The sequence below is a fragment of the Danio rerio genome, chromosome 3, assembly GCF_052040795.2.
Source record: "Danio rerio strain M-AB ecotype USA chromosome 3, GRCz13ab, whole genome shotgun sequence".
NCBI lineage: Eukaryota > Metazoa > Chordata > Actinopteri > Cypriniformes > Danionidae > Danio > Danio rerio.
This window is the reverse complement of record NC_141023.1, coordinates 64,600,720-64,619,909: the sequence shown is the minus strand read 5'-3', so window position 1 is coordinate 64,619,909 and position 19,190 is coordinate 64,600,720. Positions and strand designations below refer to the sequence as shown.

General features: G+C 39.1%; 1 protein-coding gene and 1 long non-coding RNA gene across 51 annotated transcripts in view; one reads left to right on the top strand and one right to left on the bottom strand.

Moving 5' to 3' along the window:
• Positions 1-19,190, top strand: part of nlrp3l2 (NLR family pyrin domain containing 3-like 2) — a 74,483-nt gene that overhangs the window by 39,851 nt on the left and 15,442 nt on the right. For 49 of the 50 annotated variants that reach the window (XM_087243016.1, XM_087243014.1, XM_087243013.1 and 46 more), the window contains 2 exons: positions 3,753-3,926; positions 5,629-5,802. In XM_087243016.1, coding sequence (XP_087099142.1) covers positions 3,753-3,926; positions 5,629-5,802 — 348 coding nt within the window. Of the gene's footprint in view, positions 1-3,752; positions 3,927-5,628; positions 8,092-19,190 lie in introns of those variants that run through there. The other variant, XM_087243020.1, reaches the window with a different exon arrangement.
• On the bottom strand, positions 8,368-10,038 carry LOC103910353 (uncharacterized). Its single transcript, XR_015481392.1, has 2 exons — positions 9,854-10,038; positions 8,368-8,769 (listed from the first exon to the last, which is right to left on the bottom strand). It is a non-coding gene; the product is annotated as an uncharacterized LOC103910353 (long non-coding RNA).

The window sequence follows — 19,190 nt, the reverse complement described above, 5'->3', positions numbered from 1 at the left end:
ACCGTGGGAAAGCATAACCTGGTCATCCAGTTCCTTTGGGGTGCTAGGCGAATTAATCCATCTCGCCCCCCTCTCATGCCCTCTTGGGATCTCGCCCTCGTTCTCACGAGTCTGCGATCCGATCCCTTTGAGCCACTTGAATCAGTATCTCTAAGATTTCTGTCCCTGAAGACAGCTCTGCTGGTTGCGTTGGCCTCCATCAAGAGGGTCGGGGACCTGGAGGCATTTTCGGTCAGTGACTCGTGCCTGGAATTCAGGCCGGATTACTCTCACGTCATCCTGAGACCCCGCCCCGGTTATGTGCCCAAGGTTCCTACCACCCCCTTTAGAGATCAGGTAGTGAACCTGCAAGCGCTGCCCCCGGAGGAGGCAGACCCAGCCCTTTCTTTACTTTGTCCAGTTCGCGCTCTGCGCATTTATGTGGACCGTACTCAGAATTTTATATCATCTGAGCAGCTCTTTGTCTGTTATGGCGGTCGGCAGCAGGGAAGTGCCGTATCGAAACAAAGATTATCCCACTGGATTGTGGATGCCATTTCACTCGCTTATTCGAGTCGAGGTCAGCCGTGTCCCCCGGGAGTACGTGCACACTCCACTCGGAGCGTTGCATCCTCTTGGGCGCGTGCACGCGGCGCCTCTCTAACAGACATCTGTAGAGCTGCGGGCTGGGCGACACCCAACACATTTGCAAGGTTTTACAATCTGCGAGTGGAGCCGGTTTCCTCAAGGGTATTAGGTAACCCTTTGGTGATTGAGGAGACAACTCGGTAGGGTGTTGAAACACGCTTGCTGCGCCATTCTCCTTAACACGGAGGTACGTGCGCCTTTTTATCTGTCAGTAAAGTTCCCCGTCAGGTGAGCCCTGCAGATTCCTCCATGGCCCCCAGCACTGACTCAGCGGAGGAGTCACTTGCTGGCCCACGACGTTGTAGGTCTGCCCGCTGGTCAGCCCGCGTTTTGGGTATAGGTGCCTGCTATGCGTGATCCCCACTAGGCGATCCCATATGCTTATTCCGCCACGGTTAAGTCCCCCCCCTGGGCGGACCCGTGTCTTCCCTCTCCGCTAACCACTCTTTTGCTATGCGTACTCCCCCTTTTTAGGGCTAGTCCATATGTAAATTCTGCCATCTATCCCCCCCTTGGGTAACGGATGGCCTCCGCAGCGTCCTCCCTATCGGGATTGCACGCTTCCCAACGTACTGTCGTATTCCTAGAATTATCTAGATGCTCACGACTTCCCAAAAAATATATCTAAATCCGTAAAACTTCTGTTGAAGTAGGATAAATTAGGGCCAGGGACACGTTGGAGGACCGCGCCCCCCATGATGTGGGTGCGTCACGCTTGCTTGACTATCTCCTCATCGGGGGTGTTGGTAAGGTGCAGTCATTATGGCGCTTTCCATACTTCTCCCATTCATGGCACTGAAGTTCCCCAACCGAAGGGGAATGTTCGAGGTTACAGAAGTAACCCTTCGTTCCCCGAGGAGGGGAACGGAAGTGCCATACTCCGTCGCCATAATGACTGTCCCTTAGCTGTTTGAAAGTCTCTTCAGCTTAAAAGGATGGCGTCTGCTGGCTTCAGGTGTGCTTATATGCTGAGATAATTGCAGATGCCGCACACCTGCGCAAGCTTACGCTGCCAATTTATTTCATTCATTGGCCCGTTCAATACTCTCCAGACAAGCGGCTTCTGATCCGAATCCTCCCATTCATGGCACTTCCGTTCCCCTCCTCGGGGAACGAAGGGTTACTTCTGTAACCTCGAACGTTCTCAACTGTCTTTCTTATTCACTGTGTTTGTCAAAGTTATCTGTGCTGAAGGCTCAAGTGACGGCATTCATACTGATTGTACGGTGGCTCTGAACTGTCAAAGCTCTCAAAATGCTTTTTTGCATGAGAAAAATGAGAATTTTTTTTTTAAATGCGAAGATTACGGATAAAAATTTCAGATTCAGTGTGCAATAATCTTTAATCGATTACTTAATGTTTATTAGCTTTAGGGATGCATAGATATGGATTTTTTAATACCGATAATTCTTCAGACTTAAGGGCCGATAGCCGATTAGTATAGGCCGATAATTATTAATATTTCAAAATGTTATAGCTGAATAGTCTATACTCAAAGCAAAAAAGCTATAATTTCAAAACTGCAAGGTGATTATATAGACTTTTATTCCCAATTTCACACAAATCAGCATTAAAAAATTCATTTTCTTCATAGCAAATTAACATGTAACTTGACTGTTGCATAAAAATAATAGGTTAAATAACAAAATGGGATTTATTCAACAAGCAGGTTAAATATATTTTAAATAAGATGAAAATGAAAAAGCTAAGGACTGCTCAAATGGTATTGAATAAAGCGTGTTACAGTAATGTACATGTGTACAAATATGTCATGTCCGAAAAGCCTTTTTTAGAGGTGTTTTGACAGTTCAGAGCCACCGTACAAGTGAAAAGCTAGATACAGAATGTATTATTTTAGAAAATGCGACATAAATTCATCCTATTTAGCGTTTTAGATTCTTTTGAACACATGTAGTGCAGTGCTATATATATACATATAAGCTCCGACTGGTGGAGGGGTAAAGTGATGGTTGACTTATTACAACTTTCTTCCATCTCCCGATTGCATCTCTGGAGCTCAGCCACAGTGATCTTTTGGGTTGTTGTTTACCTCTCTCACCAAGGCTCTTCTTTCCCGATAACTCAGTTTGGCCGGACGGCCAGCTCTAGGAAGGGTTCTGGTCATCCCAAACATCTTCCATTTAAGCATTATGGAGGCCACTGTGCTCTTAGAACCCTTAAGCACAGCAGAACGTTTTTTGTAACCTTGGCCAGATCTTTGCCTTGACACATGTCTGTCTCCTGAGCTCTTCAGGCAGTTTCTCTGACCTTATGACTCTCATTTGCTCTCACATGCATTGTGAGTTGTAAGGTCTTATATAGACAGGTGTGTGGCTTTCCTAATCAAGTCCAGCCAGTATAATCAAACACAGCTGGACTCAAATGAAGGCGTAGAACAGGGGTCACCAAACTTGTTTCTGGAAGGCCGGTGTCCTGCGGATCTTAGCTCCAACCCTAATCAAACACACCTGAACAAGCTAATCAAGGTCTTACTATGCATACATGTAACATCCAGGCAGGTGTGTTGAGGCAAGTTGGAGCAAAACCTTGCAGGGACACCAGCCCTCCAGGACCGAGATTGGTGACCCCTGGTGTAGAACCATCTCAAGGATGATCAGAAGAAATGGACAGCACCTGAGTTAAATACATAAGTGTCACAGCAAAGAGTCTGAATACTAAGGACCATGTGATTTTTCAGTTTTTCTTTTTTTAATAAATGCTTTTTTGTATGTCAACATTTGTGTTTTTTTGTCAATATGGGGTGCTGTGTGTACATTAATGATGAAAATCATTGAACTTAAATTATTTTAGCAAATGGCTGCAATATAACAAAGAGTGAGAAATTAAAGAGGGTCTGAAAACTTTCTGTACCCACTATAAAAAAACTATCATTTGTTGTGAGAGGCTTTTCACATGCTATCTATAAACAACCTATACAACTTTGTACATGTATGAAAATATCTTCGACTGCTTAGCTTGTCAGATAACAACTGTCACAATATGCTTACCAAACGGGTACCTTTGGCAATGGAAATGCAAGTCTAATTACCACTATAGTTTTAATAACTATAATGAACACCAATTTATCAACATGCCTTTAACCAAAGTTCTATCTTTTTTTTTAGATTGTCAGAATGTAATCTTGCAGATCAACACTGTGAAACTGTAGCTTCAGCTCTACAATCATCAAACAACCTCTTGAGAGAAGTGAATCTGAGTCGCAATGAGCTGCAGGATTCAGGAGTGAAGCTGATCTGTGCTGGACTGAAGAGCCCAAACTGTCAACTCAACGTTCTGAAGTTTGACTTTTTTTCTTCTATCTTTCATATTTGTTGCCCTAATTCATAAATGTTGATTGAGCGTAATTGAATAGGTTTTTGAGGAAATTTTAAAGGAATCATAGGATTGACACTTTATAATCGAACAAATCAAATTTCCAGTTGTTGATTGAATTGTTGACTTTGCAGCAACTATTAATATCAGAGATAAAGAGAAAACATTTAATATTTAGGGAGAGTAGCAATATATTAAAACAGCACATTGATAATTATACTAATGACATTTTTCTTTAACTACAAATGAAACTTTATTCAATATTCTAACAAAGAAATTTACTTGGTAAGGAAGAATTTAAAAGAGTGAAATTATGAAAATCCCTAATTTGCAATACCTAACAAAGTGAACCAACATTAATTAATTAGACATGCTGTTATGTCTTAGACCAGGTTAACTAATTTCAGATTTTTTATTTGCACCTGTTCAGCAAGAATTTGGAGACATTACTTGAGTTTGATGCTTATTGCGTGCATTCCCTCTATGGCATGTGTTATGTCTGGTGGTCTGTTTGTCAATTGAGCCAAAAATTTCAAGTTTGAGACAGGCAAAGATTTTAGGTTTCACAGGTTCACTTAACTAACATGGAACTGTTGACAGAAATATTCTAAATGGAGGAATTAAAAGTGGAAAGAGATAGGATTGTTGGATGTTTTCGGATCTAGAACCACTTTAACCTGGAAGAGTCTATTTGAGTTTGTGTGTTTGGTTTTAAACTCAGTTTATTATTGCTCGATGCTCAGTGCAGCTCTGACCATTTAGGTATTGTTCTTGGTTCAGGGTGTGATTATCTTTTTCTCATTCCTGTAAGTTAAATTATGTTGTCTTTTGTCACACATACTTCAAATTTTCTGCTTTAACAATAAATATTTAATGGTGAATTTATAATGTGATGAAAAGTATTTTACAAGAATTTGTTTAACTTCAGAAATGTAGAAATGGAAGCACTAAACCGTTCAGTTTCAATGGTGTTTCCATGTTTGCTAATTTTTTTGTTTGGTAAGAGTTATAAGATTTTAGAGAAGGTGTAGTCCTTTGGAAGGTAATTCGTGAGAGGTCTTGTGGACCATGTGTCTTGCTGTCAACATAATTAGGAAGCTTAGGTCTAAGTACACATGAATGATGAAAGAATATTTATGGCCCTGACATGTAGATTTGGGTTTTAGTTTATTTATTTAAATTGCATCTAATCCTCAGTGTTGATTCAGTGGTTGATTCTTTTCGCTCAGCTCATAAACACTGCTCATGTTAGGCTATGTAATGGTAATGAGTACATTGCAGTTATGCTGCGTTCACACCAGATGCGGCACGCGCGTCAAGCACGAGTGATTTACATGTTAAGTCAATGCAAACACGCGAATAGACATCCTTTGGCGCGATACGCGCGAATTGCGCGGAGCGAATGACGAATTGACACGCAAATGAAGCGGGTTTCACGCCCGAATGAAGCGGGTTTGGCGTGCGAATGAAGCGAGTAAACTCAAATGTTCACGCGGCAATTTACGCGCGAATAGCGCGATTTATCCGCGCGTTCCGCATCTGGTGTGAACACAGCATTACACATTATCTTCTTATCCGAAACATGAAACAATGCACATAGTTCTCTCAAATGTCATTGTACATCTATAGGGTGAGCTTGTAAATAATTATTTCTATTATCCTGTTTAGATTGTCAGGCTGTAATCTCACTAAACAGTCCTGTGAAACTGTGGCTGTGTCTCTACTTTCATCAAACTGCCGCCTGAGAGAGCTGGACCTGAGTCGCAATGACCTGCAGGATTCAGGAGTGAAGCTGATCTGTGCTGGACTGAAAAGTGCAAACTGTCAACTCAACACACTGAGGTTTGGAATTTTTCTTCTACCTTTTTTTTGACCAAATGCAATTAACATTTTTAAGCCAAATGAAAAAAAGATTTGATGAACATTTAGTGTAAATTTATTTTTAATTTCACACGGTTCCTTTTATAGCAGTAATAATGGAATACTTAGTTTATTATCAGAAGTTAATTCTGCTAAGGCAACCCCTTACAAATAAAGGAAGAAGTCTGAGGAAAGTAAGTGAGTGATGCTGGATACATTGTAGGTTATTTTTAAAATAAATAGAACCAGGGCTTTACATTAACACCCGCCTATCTGCCAAATGATTAGATTATGATAGTAATGATAGATTTTAGCTATGGCGGGTTAGACACCTCCATTAGCCACTTTGGCTGGTTGGAAATAATTTTTAAATTGTAGTTTTCTTAAGAGCAGAGTTTGACAATATGCATGGCACAATATCCGCACAATATCCGTGCAAATGTGATCTTAAAATCGAGAAGCAGCAGGACTGACAAAAATAACTATGTTCGCACGAGCAAAACAGCAAAAAAGAAGGTAAAAACCAAACGAGAGGATGATCACTCGCTGTTGGATTGTTAAAAAGTGCATGCGCGCTCCCGTTTACTTGCGTGAAGCAACTGTGCCTAGAGGAAGCGCTACTGGTGTGATTGGTTCCCTTTGAAAAAGACTGGACAAAGAGCGATGATCGTGCATCCACAGTCCTGCTGCTTTTAAGAGCTCAAGATAAAAAAATAAAAAATAAAAAAAACCACATTCTTTTGTAAGCAGCAGCGGTCACTGCTTTCATTTGAATTATTCTTTGAACAGATTAACAGACCTATATTAACCGTGTGTTAACCGTATGTTTCACCTGCTTTCTTTTGCTTACAGTTATTTGTGTTTATATAGTTTAATTATATTTTTTACAATAAGATTGCTTTAATGGGACATTACTCCTCTTTTATGTGTAGTTCACTGCTGATCTGGGACTTTTAGCCAGGACACATTACTGTGCATATTTTAGATACATGACAATAATTATTGTTTTAATGTAATGTTTTTTTAAAGAAAAGTTTTGTTGCATTAAAAGTGCACATATAAAGCTATATTTTCCTTCTTTTGACACATTTAAAAATTGTGGCTAAGAAATACTTATTTGGTGTGGTCAAAGATAAATTTGGTAAATCCTTAATTTTGAGCCCTGAAAAGTCGTGAAATAAAGACTGATTGCTATGTGACACAACCCATTTGCTCACTGAGCAAGCCAATACACAACACACACAAGTAGTGAAATGAATGAGAGGGCATGTGGACATAACAACGTCTAAATCAAGCAATTTTAGCATGTTAAAGTTCAATTTAGGCAAAATATATTTTCCCATCAAGAAAAGTGTAGCTAGTAAAAATTTCAAGTGGATAGTAATGTTGGAAATCTACTAGCCACAGTGGCTGGCGATCAAAAAAGTTATTGCCAAGCCCTGAATAGAACTATTGCTACTAATACTCTGGTTTTTGAATAGTATACCAATTATGTTCAGTCAAACTGCATTTAGATAAACTGATTTGCTGAAGTGAAAATGTGGATGATTTACATGATCGTGGGGTTTGGATCATCGTTGTTTCCACATACAACCAAAGAATATGATTTACCTCATGTATAAAAGAGGTGCATTCCCTTTTTTGTTGTTTTTTTTGGCAGGTTGTCACGCATTTGAACAATGATATCACTGAACTTTTAGGGAAATCCCAGGCACTCATTCTATCCACATGCAGTAATATGTTTTTAAAGGGATGGTATTAACAAGTTTAAAAACTGAAATAAACAAACAAATGGGGAAATAGACCTTTTTCACATGATGTGTGGTTTGACTCCAGACAGTGTGTCCTTACTTCTGCCTACACAATATTCCTCATAGAGAATGGGCTCTATGCACGGCGGCGCGTGACGCATTTCCGGTAAAATTTAAGACCCCGAGCCTACTTCCGCCGATCGTACAGTACAGTGCTACAACAGGAGCACTACTGATAAAAACGAGTAATGTTTTGGACAGTTGTCTTAATGTTTTATGCCATTATAGCCCACTTATATATGTTTATGTCAGCTACATAAATATGACATCTAAACGTTTAAAAGTGTCATTTCAAAGATGTGAGAACAGTACTTGTAGATACCACTGCTGTGTTCAGCAATGCACAGCGTCAAAAATTGAACTCTTACCTTAGTTTCCACACGTTTCCAAAAGACTTAGTCGTGCAGAAGAGGTGGGTTGTTGATATTAAACGTGAGAATTTTACAGAAACAGAAAAAAACAAGAGTGTAGCTGACAATTTCAGTCTAGAAAACTGATCGAGGCTCGAGTGCCAACCGGATGCAGACATTTAAAGAAAGGAGCTTTTATGGCAAATAATAGTTTATTTTCATTGCCTTTAAAGTAAAAAAAATGAACATTAATATACATAAACATTTCTTAAGCTACTTTCTAAGTGCAATTTTTTAATTCAGAATAAAGACCTTTATTTTATTCACTGTACATATAAAATATAATTCACTGTATGTAATTTGAAATAAAAATTGTCAAAAAAATGTAACATTTTGAAAAAAATATTTTATTCAGATGAACAGAAAAAATGACATTGAATCAGTTGTTTTCTTGAATCAGGTGCTTCTTCTGTAACTTGTGCATAGAGAGGTATTTGGGCTTATACGTATTAAATAAATAAATAAATAAATTACCCATCTGTTTCATGGAACTTAACACATAATTGATCCATTCCAAACAATTGTTCATGTGACAACACACATTACACATTTCAGAGTAATGGGCTGTCTGGAAAAGCAAAGCAACCAAATGTTTGCATATCCCACTCTCAGCCACACAAGAGCAGGAGCTATTAACTTGCAGACGATGGCATGGATCTTCTGACGGATGTCCGCTCCAGGATGAAGTAACACATAAAATTTTCTAGCTCTGAATCTCATAATGTTACCTAGAAAACAGAAACAAGAATATTAATAGGTTTTTAAAGAGAGTCATTAAAGGCAGTTCACTCAAAACTGAAAATTCTATTTCCTCATCCTTCACTTGTTCCAAACCTGTTTGAGTTTCTTTCTGATGTTTAACACAAACAAAAATACTTTGAAGAAAGCTGGAAACTTGCAACCACTGATATTCATAGTAGTTATTTTTCCTACTATGGTAGTCAATGGTTACAGGTTTTCAGCTTTCTTCAAAATATCTTCTTTTTAAAGGCATCTGCAGCAATATCATCAGATTAAACTACACAGTAAATAATTAATTTAAATGATTTAAAAGTAGCTCCCTTTAGTCACACTTTAAAATAAGGTTTCATTAATTAATGTATTTGCTCACTATTAAAATAACTATTTAATATTTAATAGTTAGCATTGTTAAACTAATTTACTAATGAATAAAAATCCAAAGTCATGCTTGTTAACATTAGCTATTACATTGTGAGTTAACAAGCACAATGAATAAGCATTTGTTCATTAATGTAAAAAACTAATAAATATTGAAATAGACAAATTGTTGATGTGAAATTAACTAATGACACCTTATTGTTTTGGGTCACCCTCCCATTTAATTACAATGTTATCGACTAAATAGAAAGCATGCTATCTCCACTGTTTCAGCAATAAATATCAGCATTGACAGTGCTATTTGTCTGTTGTGGATGGAACGGCATTGTATTATTTTATTCCTAATATATCTTGCTCAATAATCATGCTTACAAGCTAAGACAGCATCTGTGTTTCTGTAATTATCCGAACTGAACAGTGGTGGTCACTTTAGAACAGTAAAAGTATGAATGGGACAGAATTTCACATGTATGCTGTCCTACTCTCAGCTGGTGAGGAGACTCCGATTTCTTCATAGATCTATCGGTAGTAATGAGCTCTCACTGAGATCTTATTCCTGCCCTGTTTTTACCTGACACTTTGAGACAGAATTACATACACATATGATTATTTTTACTTACGTGATAAAGCTGCAGATGGACGGATCGTAAGAGTATTAACGCTAAAGTTAGCCTTCAGGCTAGCTGAACTTACCTTCATAATTGCACAGGTAGGAAGATGCATACAACTTGAAACCCTTCTCAAGCTTTGCTCTGCGGTGTTGTAGAGCACATCCGGACAATCATTTGCACATCGTTGACCATAATTTACTCGCAAACAGCGAGTAAATATTGACGACTCTGCCATAATACTGTTTACCTCCGCTTAAAATCACCCAGACCGGAAGCTGGACCGCGGCCTTAGACAAAACGCGGAAGTAATGCGTGCATATAGCCCATTCACCCAGTTAGCTGTATAGTTACTACAGATATGGTTAGATAATGACTATGGCTGTTTTCAGTTGTCTGCATTCAAGACAAGACATCTGACATCCTAAAAAAAAGTTACCAATCTATGGGATTTTCAATTGAACTAAGAAAATGGGATTTTAAATGGAGCGCTGAAATTGTATAAATGTGTGTTGTTGTCTTTACTGCAGATGAAGTAGGTATTGTAGGGAATTAACATACTTTAAAAGATAAATCAGGGCTTTTCTTATCTCTTTTCGAGCAATCAAATCAGAATATTCGAAACACCTGATTTGACTTACTTGAGTCAGACAGAATCAAATTAAAGTTTACACTTTGACCATTTGTCCAGAAAATAGTAGACATTGTATTTTTCCCAATCTCATTTATAATACTTTCGTGGTTAATGGTAATAACATAACAATAATTAATTACACTTGAGCTAGGTAACAAAATCTACAGCTTGAAACATTGACTTATAAATAGGGTTGGGTACCGAAACTCGGTGCCACTATGGCATCAGTACTTTTGGAACCTGTATGCACCGGATCAAATCAGCATATGAACTTCGGTGCATAATTTCGGTTCTGCAACAAGAACTTGACTTGAGCAAAGTCACGCAAAGTCACAAGCAAGTCACGCATCGGAAGCGCCGCTCGGGGACGCGCAGTGCCATGCATTTAGAATTCGCAAGTCAGCGGCTGTCTGCGGCGTCCAGCGGCCAGCCACGACTCATGACTGTTCATACTTCTGCCATGCCACAGAGCGCCATCTGAATACATATAATTAAATTATAATGATAGTGATATATATAAAATTATATATATATATATATATATTAGGGATGTAACGGTATCAGAATTTCACGGTTCGGTAATACCTCGGTATGAATGTCACGGTACGGTATTTATTGAATCATTTACAGGAAAAAAAAAAACTTATGAAAATACTCCAAAAAAGTGCCAAAAGTGTCATTGACATACAAATTAGCCATCTATCTGTAAGCTTTGAAACACTAACTTCAATTTTAATAACAAAAAATTATTAAACCATGTAAAAAAATAAAGTTTCAATTTAGTATTGTTGAAAACTCATCACATTCAACATTTAATCACTCACTCACTTAGATAGAGATGGGTTTAAAGGAAAATTATCATATAATTATAATCTGGTAAAAGCTGGTATCTCTGGGTATTTACAATGTCCCCTGCAACAGAAAAAAAAACCCTCTCATTTGGGACTGAGGTTTCTGGGACAAGAGAGATATGACTTGGCCCATGTTGACAGCAGTGACGTTGTGCATTGTCTTTCCCCCACTTGAGAAGACAAACCATGAGTGAGATAGAGATCTCTTTGCGGTACAAGTCAATGTCTGCATCAATCTGAACAGTGTGCTGTGTTTCTGCAGTCCCCATGACTGTTATTAGTCGTATTCCCCAACTTGCAGGCACGTGCACACATAGGGCTCAACCTGTGCAGTGCACATGCCCTTTTTAGTCTTGGATAGAAAATGCCCTTCCAAAACGATCAAAAGTGCCCCCGCGACGCGACACAACCTCCGTCCAATCCAGCCCTTCAGTAGGCGCGCGACAACACCTCTCTTGAATATGCGCGCTCAACCCCCCCTCGGCGCTTTACAATACGCGCGCCACAACACAGCTGAACAGAACGCGCGCGACAGCACCGCTATTCAGCACGCGCGCGGCGACAACACCCGCTTTAGGTTCGATCATTTCCATCTTTTTTTCATCTCCGCTACTAGCAGCACACTCCATTTCCGCATTACTGGATCTGTAGCGACAACAGACCGCAAAGGATTATGGCCACGCCTGGGCTGATGGGAAATGTAGTTTTAGCTACGTCCCGTTCGCTTCATTCGCCTGAGCAAATTTTCTCAGAAGACCTATAGTTTTACCGAGTCATGCGACTTCGATAATATCGAAAAAAATTAATATTGCGGTATGACGGTATTTACAATATCGTTACATCCCTAATATATATATATATATATATATATATATATATATATATATATATATATATATATATATATATATTAGGGCTGTAACGATACTCCAAACCCACGATTCGGTTCGTATCACGATTTTTGACCCACGATTCGGTTCGTATCACGATTTTTGACCCACGATTCGGTTCGTATCACGATTTTTTTTTTCGTGTGGGGTGGGAAAAAAAATTTTTTAAAACAATTTTTTATTAAATAACATTTGAAAAATCTTTATAAACTAAACATCAAAGAACAATATTAACTATGCAAATTATTAACAATATAAATAGCCATATATAAAATAAAGTAATAGCCAAAGCTATATAACTTCTGTTTTCTTTTGTAACAAAATTCTGTTGAAAAACCAAACAGAACTAAACTCCATTGTGTAGATGGTTCAAGCATGTTGAAAATTATTTTTCAATCAAGTTCTCTTACATAGAAAAAGTTAATTAAATAGCTACTAGGGATGCTCATTTCGTTAATTTTGCTAACCGACAACCGCCGCTCGGTTATTAACGGTTAACTGGTCAGATTACTATTAATTTTATATTAAACAAATTGACGTGTCTATTTTGTGTCTGACACATTAAATATTGCATTTTAAAATACTGATTTATTTTTATATATTAATAGCGGAACAGAACAACAGAGCATCTTCACGCACCTGCAGTGTTTAGCACAGAAGAGCAGAATAATCTAAAAAAAATGAATAAAATAAATAGGACTGCCCTAAATTATTTTCACTTAAATAATTAATTTATATTACAAAAGGAAAATACTGACTGATTCTTTTAAATAACCGGCATGGGCTTTTTTTTTCCAATCATATGTTTTATCTTCCGTCAAATAAAAATAGCTAACTTCCTCAAATTGCCCGCTCCACAGAAAATATGCATTTATTTAATGCCCCGCTGTTATTATTATAATCACAAAACCTTTTACATTTTTAATAGAAATCATTATTTTAAAGAATATGTCCTGATATAGCCTATGGTTTCCTCTCTCTCCCTCGCGGTTCAAGTGCGTGCGCTGCGTGATGAAAAGACAACAACAACGGGTGCATATGTAGACTTTTTGTAAACAGTTTTGTTGTTTAAATATGATATTGCATTAATCTGCGTACATGCTTTAAGCTGTAAAATAAAAAGTAAAGCCTATTTGTTGCGTTTATTACGCAGATCCAGGTCAACATCAGCGCTGGTTTAGTATCAACAGGTCTGTATCAAACAGCAATATTCTTCTTCCATTTTGCTTCTTTGGCAAATGTGTCTGTAGGCACGGGTTATACGTTATCGTCCCGCAAATTAAGTATGCCTTGCAGTTAAACAAGTGGCCGAAAACGAGGCGCACCTCACTGCCTTTATGTTGACAAGAAAAAAAGAAGAGGCGCGGTCCTCTTATAAACGACTGAATCAGCTGGGTATCAATTGTGCAAAAGTGTTGCTGTCTGTAACAACAATTGTAATATTTAATACTATTGTGATATTCAAGATTTGTATATTCATACAGCTCTTGGTAACTTAAAACAACAATTAGACCATCAGAGCGGTGTTAATGCGTCCTGAAGTAAAGCGAAACGGCTATAAACTCCAGCAAGATAGAGTGATTGTATGCAGAGTCATATACCTTTATCTCTAAATAAAGTATAACTATAAAAACTGTGTTCATCTTAACTGAAAGCTTCGTCCTGTTTTCTGACCTCACGCACCTGTCAGTCAGCACTCTCAAAGGTTCAAACAGAAAGCGCACAGCACGGTTACAGAAAAGTTTGCTGTTAACTGAAATCTGGTGAACGCCCATCCCTCTCTGCGCAGCCACATTAACAGTGTGAGCAAATCATCGTATATGCGCTGAAAATCCGGCCGCTTTGACAGCATTGGCAATGTTTCTGGCGTTGTCGGTTGTCAAGCGGGGTTAAGTTGGTTTTGTTTTTGATATTCTTGACACATTCAGACGGTCCCCTACTAAGAGCTCCGTGCGAGCTCTCCCGGCTAAATATTGCGAGGGCTTAAACGGAGCAGTGCTTGTAATGTCGAACGAAAAAAAGTGTTAATTAGCTCAACTTTTGCAGGCACGCGTGGCGTTATTGGAAAGGTAGTCACGGGGTGTGTCGCGATTCTCCCTTATCACACCGCGAAACAGGATTGTAGATCTGAGTGTCGCAATTTCGATTTTATATCGTGTATTGTTACAGCCCTAATATATATATATATATATATATATATATATATATATATATATATATATATATATATATATATATATATATATATTTATATATAAATATAAAAATATAAATATATATTTATATTTATATATATATATATATATATATATATATATATATATTTTTTTTTTTTTAATGTTTTATGTAGCGGATGCCCTTCCAGCTGCAACCCATCACTTGGAAACATCCATACACACTCATTCACAAACATACAATGCTTAGCTTAAGCTTTTGCTGGAAGACTTAAATTTCTTTTGCTAGCTGGACTCAGGGAAACATGGTGCTCCTGTATGGTTGTGACTCAGTTTCAATGACATCCTTGGGATTCACTTACTCGTGAGTGGAGGTAGTCCTGGATTACCGGGGTGACTGAGGGTGCACTCATATTAGGTGCATTTGCCTTGAACCATGCCAAAGCTCGATTGTCCCCCATCCCCTCTCCCCCTCGGCCTGCACTCACATTGCATTTTTTTACCTACCAGACCTGAGCACGCTTTCATCATCAATGATGTAACTGTTCAGTTTAACAATAAGAGAAGTGCTCTCGCTCAGCACAGTGAACATTGCTTTAGTTATATCGTTTTGTATTATTTTTAGTCGTTTGAGATGTAGTGACACACAGTCAAACATTTTGCTAAACAGATTCACCACTTTCGACTTTTTTTATAAATTATTATAAAAGTCCTCGTGCTGCAGGTAATAGGAGATTTCTTTAAGGGGCAGCTGATGTGCAGTGAGGGGTCTGTGTCTTTAATAAACTACGACAGTTTGTGTTTATTGAAAATTAAGAATGATTAACAAATCCTTATGAAACAGTCCATTAAAAGTCACGTCGCGTCTTAAGTTTTGGGCTCAGGTGCGCTTTGCACTCGCACTACAAGCCTACTATGCGAAAGCTCAAGTGAACCGCACTCTGGCCAACTCAACCATGCCCAAGCTTGATTCAGAGCACTCACACTTCTCAAACGAGTTGGGAAACGCACCTGGGCAGGATTTGGACAGCATAGTGTGAGTGCGCCAAGAGTCTGCTGAGAATCTGTTTGCAGAAGTTTTTCTTGTGGTTTGGAAGGTGGCAAAACTTTAAGAGGTGTTGGTGACCCAGTCGCATAGCGGTGCAGAGTCTGTGAGCAAGGCCTAAGGGGGCAGAAAGCAGCAGCAAGCACGAGCGCGCTAATGCAAAAAAGCAAAGATTTACCATTGCAGTAAGTTTTTAAGTGATGTGGTTTGATCCACCCCATGGCACTGTCTTCCAATGAGCTGTTGCCATGGAGGGCAGGCCATGCCCCATACCATTATACTCAGGGCAGTTTTGGGCAAGCTACTTTGAAAATGTAGTGGGCTAAGCTATTAGTTACTATACCTAAAACGTAGCTTAACTACACCAAAATCTACCCCCTGGGAAGTGTAGAAATCTAAGCTAAAAGCTTCATGGCAAAAGAAGCTTTGCTACATTAAGGCTTTTTTTTTTTCATTTTTAAATCGAAGCAACTTTAATTCAAGTCAATCATATCTTAGTGATCAATAAAACTGAATTAATTAAACATTTGAGGCATAATTATTAAGTTAAGTTATTTACTGCACTTAATATGCTGTTCCAAACAAAGCTAATTTTACAATCATATGCATTTACTTTCACCGGCTAGACAGCGGCCTGACAGCTCCATGAATGACCGTGGCATCACTTAATGATCCACAATTAGTAAATGCCATTTGTGTGGACGCTACTTTGCTACTTGATTAAAACAATAGCATGACTACTGAAAAGCTATTTGATTTAGAAAGTAGCTACGCTACCTCTTTGCTGCTAAGAGATCTAGTTAATCTAGTAGCCTCACTACTTATAATGAAACTCCTGCCCAACACTGACTCAGGGTAAATCATTAACAGACTGCTTGTATTATTTTACGTGGAGAATATCTTTATGAGTTTGTAACTATCTTTCACCAAATGTTGCATGATGAATACTCTGTGATACTAGTTTTTCATTTCCACAAATGTATTGAAAATATCACTAATATTTTTGTTTACACTAATACAGTTCAGTTTTAAAACTGATTGAATGAAAATAATCCATGTCCACACTAGCGTTTCACCCAGTGCTCTTTGGACTGCTCATCAAGGATCTACCGCTGGATCTAATCTCACTATATTTTCTAAACGTGATATTTAATTCATCTTGTTGTCTCTATCTTAATGACATATTCTCTGACTTTGGTCTTTTGAACCGATTACTTGTTGTCAGGTTACGTGTTTTGGCTGAGCGCAAAGATAAGTAAATAATTGTTCTAACCACGTACATTCTGTATATTGACTGACTGCTTGCCTTTATTTCCTATAAGGTAAAAACTTATTGTGCGTTTTACTTTTGTAATTGCAATTATTGATTATTAAACTGATATTCAGCAAAAGAAAGGGGAGGTCTCGTATTTTCAATGAAAATAAAAGGAGGCAGTGATGTTATAGGCTCCGTTTTGTTATAAATATGAATACAGTGAGGATAACGCTCATATAAATATGCAGCTACACGATGCCTCAACATTTTGTGTCTGTTAAGTTAATATCAAAATCAAAATAGGCAGTTCCTCATATCATGTTTTCATTTTATTGTTAAAAATGTGAAACAACATAGCCAGGGTGCTGTGAATAAGGTTACAAAGTACACTCTTTCCTTTGAAGAATTACTCGACGTGTCCTTGGGAGTTTGTTTTCCATATCAAACTTGCAAAGTCTGAACTTACAAGGAGAAGATGCAGGACTGAACTGTGTCTAGGCTACTTAATATTGAGGGAAAAGCCCCTATCAGAGAGGCGAATGTCTGCTGCCCCGCCTCCGTTTTCAGATGTCTCCGTTTTTTCCCATCCACACTGAGACGGAGCACCAGCGTTTTAGAATGAAAATGGCCTCTCCAGCGTTTTCAAAACGATCCGTTTTCGGCGCTCGAGAACTCCAGCGTAGTGTGGATGGATGGCGTAACCGTAGCAAAACAATTGCATTTTAAAACGAAAGTGTATTAGTGTAAACAAGGCCTTAGGGGGCTGCTCTGGCCATTCGTGGGATCCAGGTGGCAGCTCTGGTTATTCGTGGGATTTGGGAGGATCTGGTGGGGGAAGCAACACATTGGACTTTGTTTACCCACAAAAAACAAGAATGCGAATAAAGGAGAGCCCACCTCGGATACTCGGACCACATCTCTGCTAAGCTAATCCCAGCACACCAGCCACTTCTAAAACTCACCAAACCAGTTCAAAAACTTATCACAATCTGGTCGGAAAAAGCCACCTAAAACAATTACACAAACATAAATGAATATACTGAAAACGTCAAAGTCTATATCAAAAAGTGCATTGATGATGTTACAGAAACCAAAACCATCACCGCACGTGCAAACCAGAAGCCGTGGATGACAGCAGAGCCTCGTGGGCTGTTTTAGACCAGAGATTAAGCCTCCAGATCAGGAGACAAAGCAGCCCTCAAAACAGCCAAAGCTGACCTATCCCATGGCATCAGGAATGCAAAAAACGGTCATATGCCCCGAAAAAATCAATAATCACTTCACAGACGACCAAGACACGTGGAGCCTGCGGCAAGCCATTTAGTCCATCACAGAATGCAAGACCTTACCACAGACCAGTAATAATGATGCAGCCCTCTCAGATGCACTCAACCACTTTTATTCATGATTAGAAATGCAGAATGACACCTGCAAAAAAACTACCCTTAAGTCCCAATGACCAGGTGCTCTGTCTGTGTCCAGCTGATGTGAGGAAGAGCTTATCTAGGATCAACCCATGCAAGGCTGCCAGTCTTGACAACATAACTGGTCGTATTCTGAAGGACTGTGCTGCAAAGCTCACAGATGTCTGAACAGATATTTTTAACACCTCATTGAGTCAGGTTGTCCCCACATGTCTAAAGTCAACTACAAACATACAACAACAATCATAAAAACTCTTATGTTAGAATTCTGTTCATCAACTTCAGCTCAGCATTCAACATGATAATCCCACAACAGCTCATTAATAAACTCAATGTGCTAGGTCTTAACACCTCCCTCTGCAGTTGGATCCTAGACTTTTGAACTGGAAGATCTCAGTCAGTCTGTGTCGGCTACAACAACTCGAGCACTACCGCATTGAGCACAGGTGCACCACAAGGCAGTGTGCTCAGCCCACTGCTCTGCATTCTGCTGACCCATGACTGCACTGCAAAGTTCAGCTCCAACCACATCATCAAAATCGCCGATGACACAATAGTGGTAGGTCTCATCAGCAACAATTATGAAATGTACTACAGAGGGGAAGTGGCACAGTTGGCTGAATGGTGTGCCACTAACAACCTTTCCCTTTATGTAGAGAAGACAAAGGAGGTTGTGATAGACTTCAGGGGAAACTCCTTTGACCACCCCACTGACCATCAACAGTTCGACTGTTGAGAGAGTCAGCAGCACTAAATTCCTGAGGGTTTATCACGGGGTCTCTCCTGGACTACCAAAACCATGTCACTCTCCAAGAAGGCAAACAATGCCTACATTTTCTTGGACGGCTGAAAAGGGCAAATCTACCTCCCCCCCCCCTCTCCATACCACATTCTACAGAGGAACCATTGAGTGTGCTGACCATCTGCATCACTGTCTGGTATGGGAGCTGCAGTGCTGCTGACCGCAAGACCCTGCAGCGCACAGTGAACACAGCTGAAAAGATCATCGGTGCCCATCTACCCTCCATTCAGGACATTTTCCTCTCATGGTGTTCCAGCAAAGCTAGCAGTATGTAAAAGACTCTACTCATCCCTTCCACAGTCTCTTTCAGCTACTGCCATCAGGGCGAAATTAGAAGTATTAGAGCC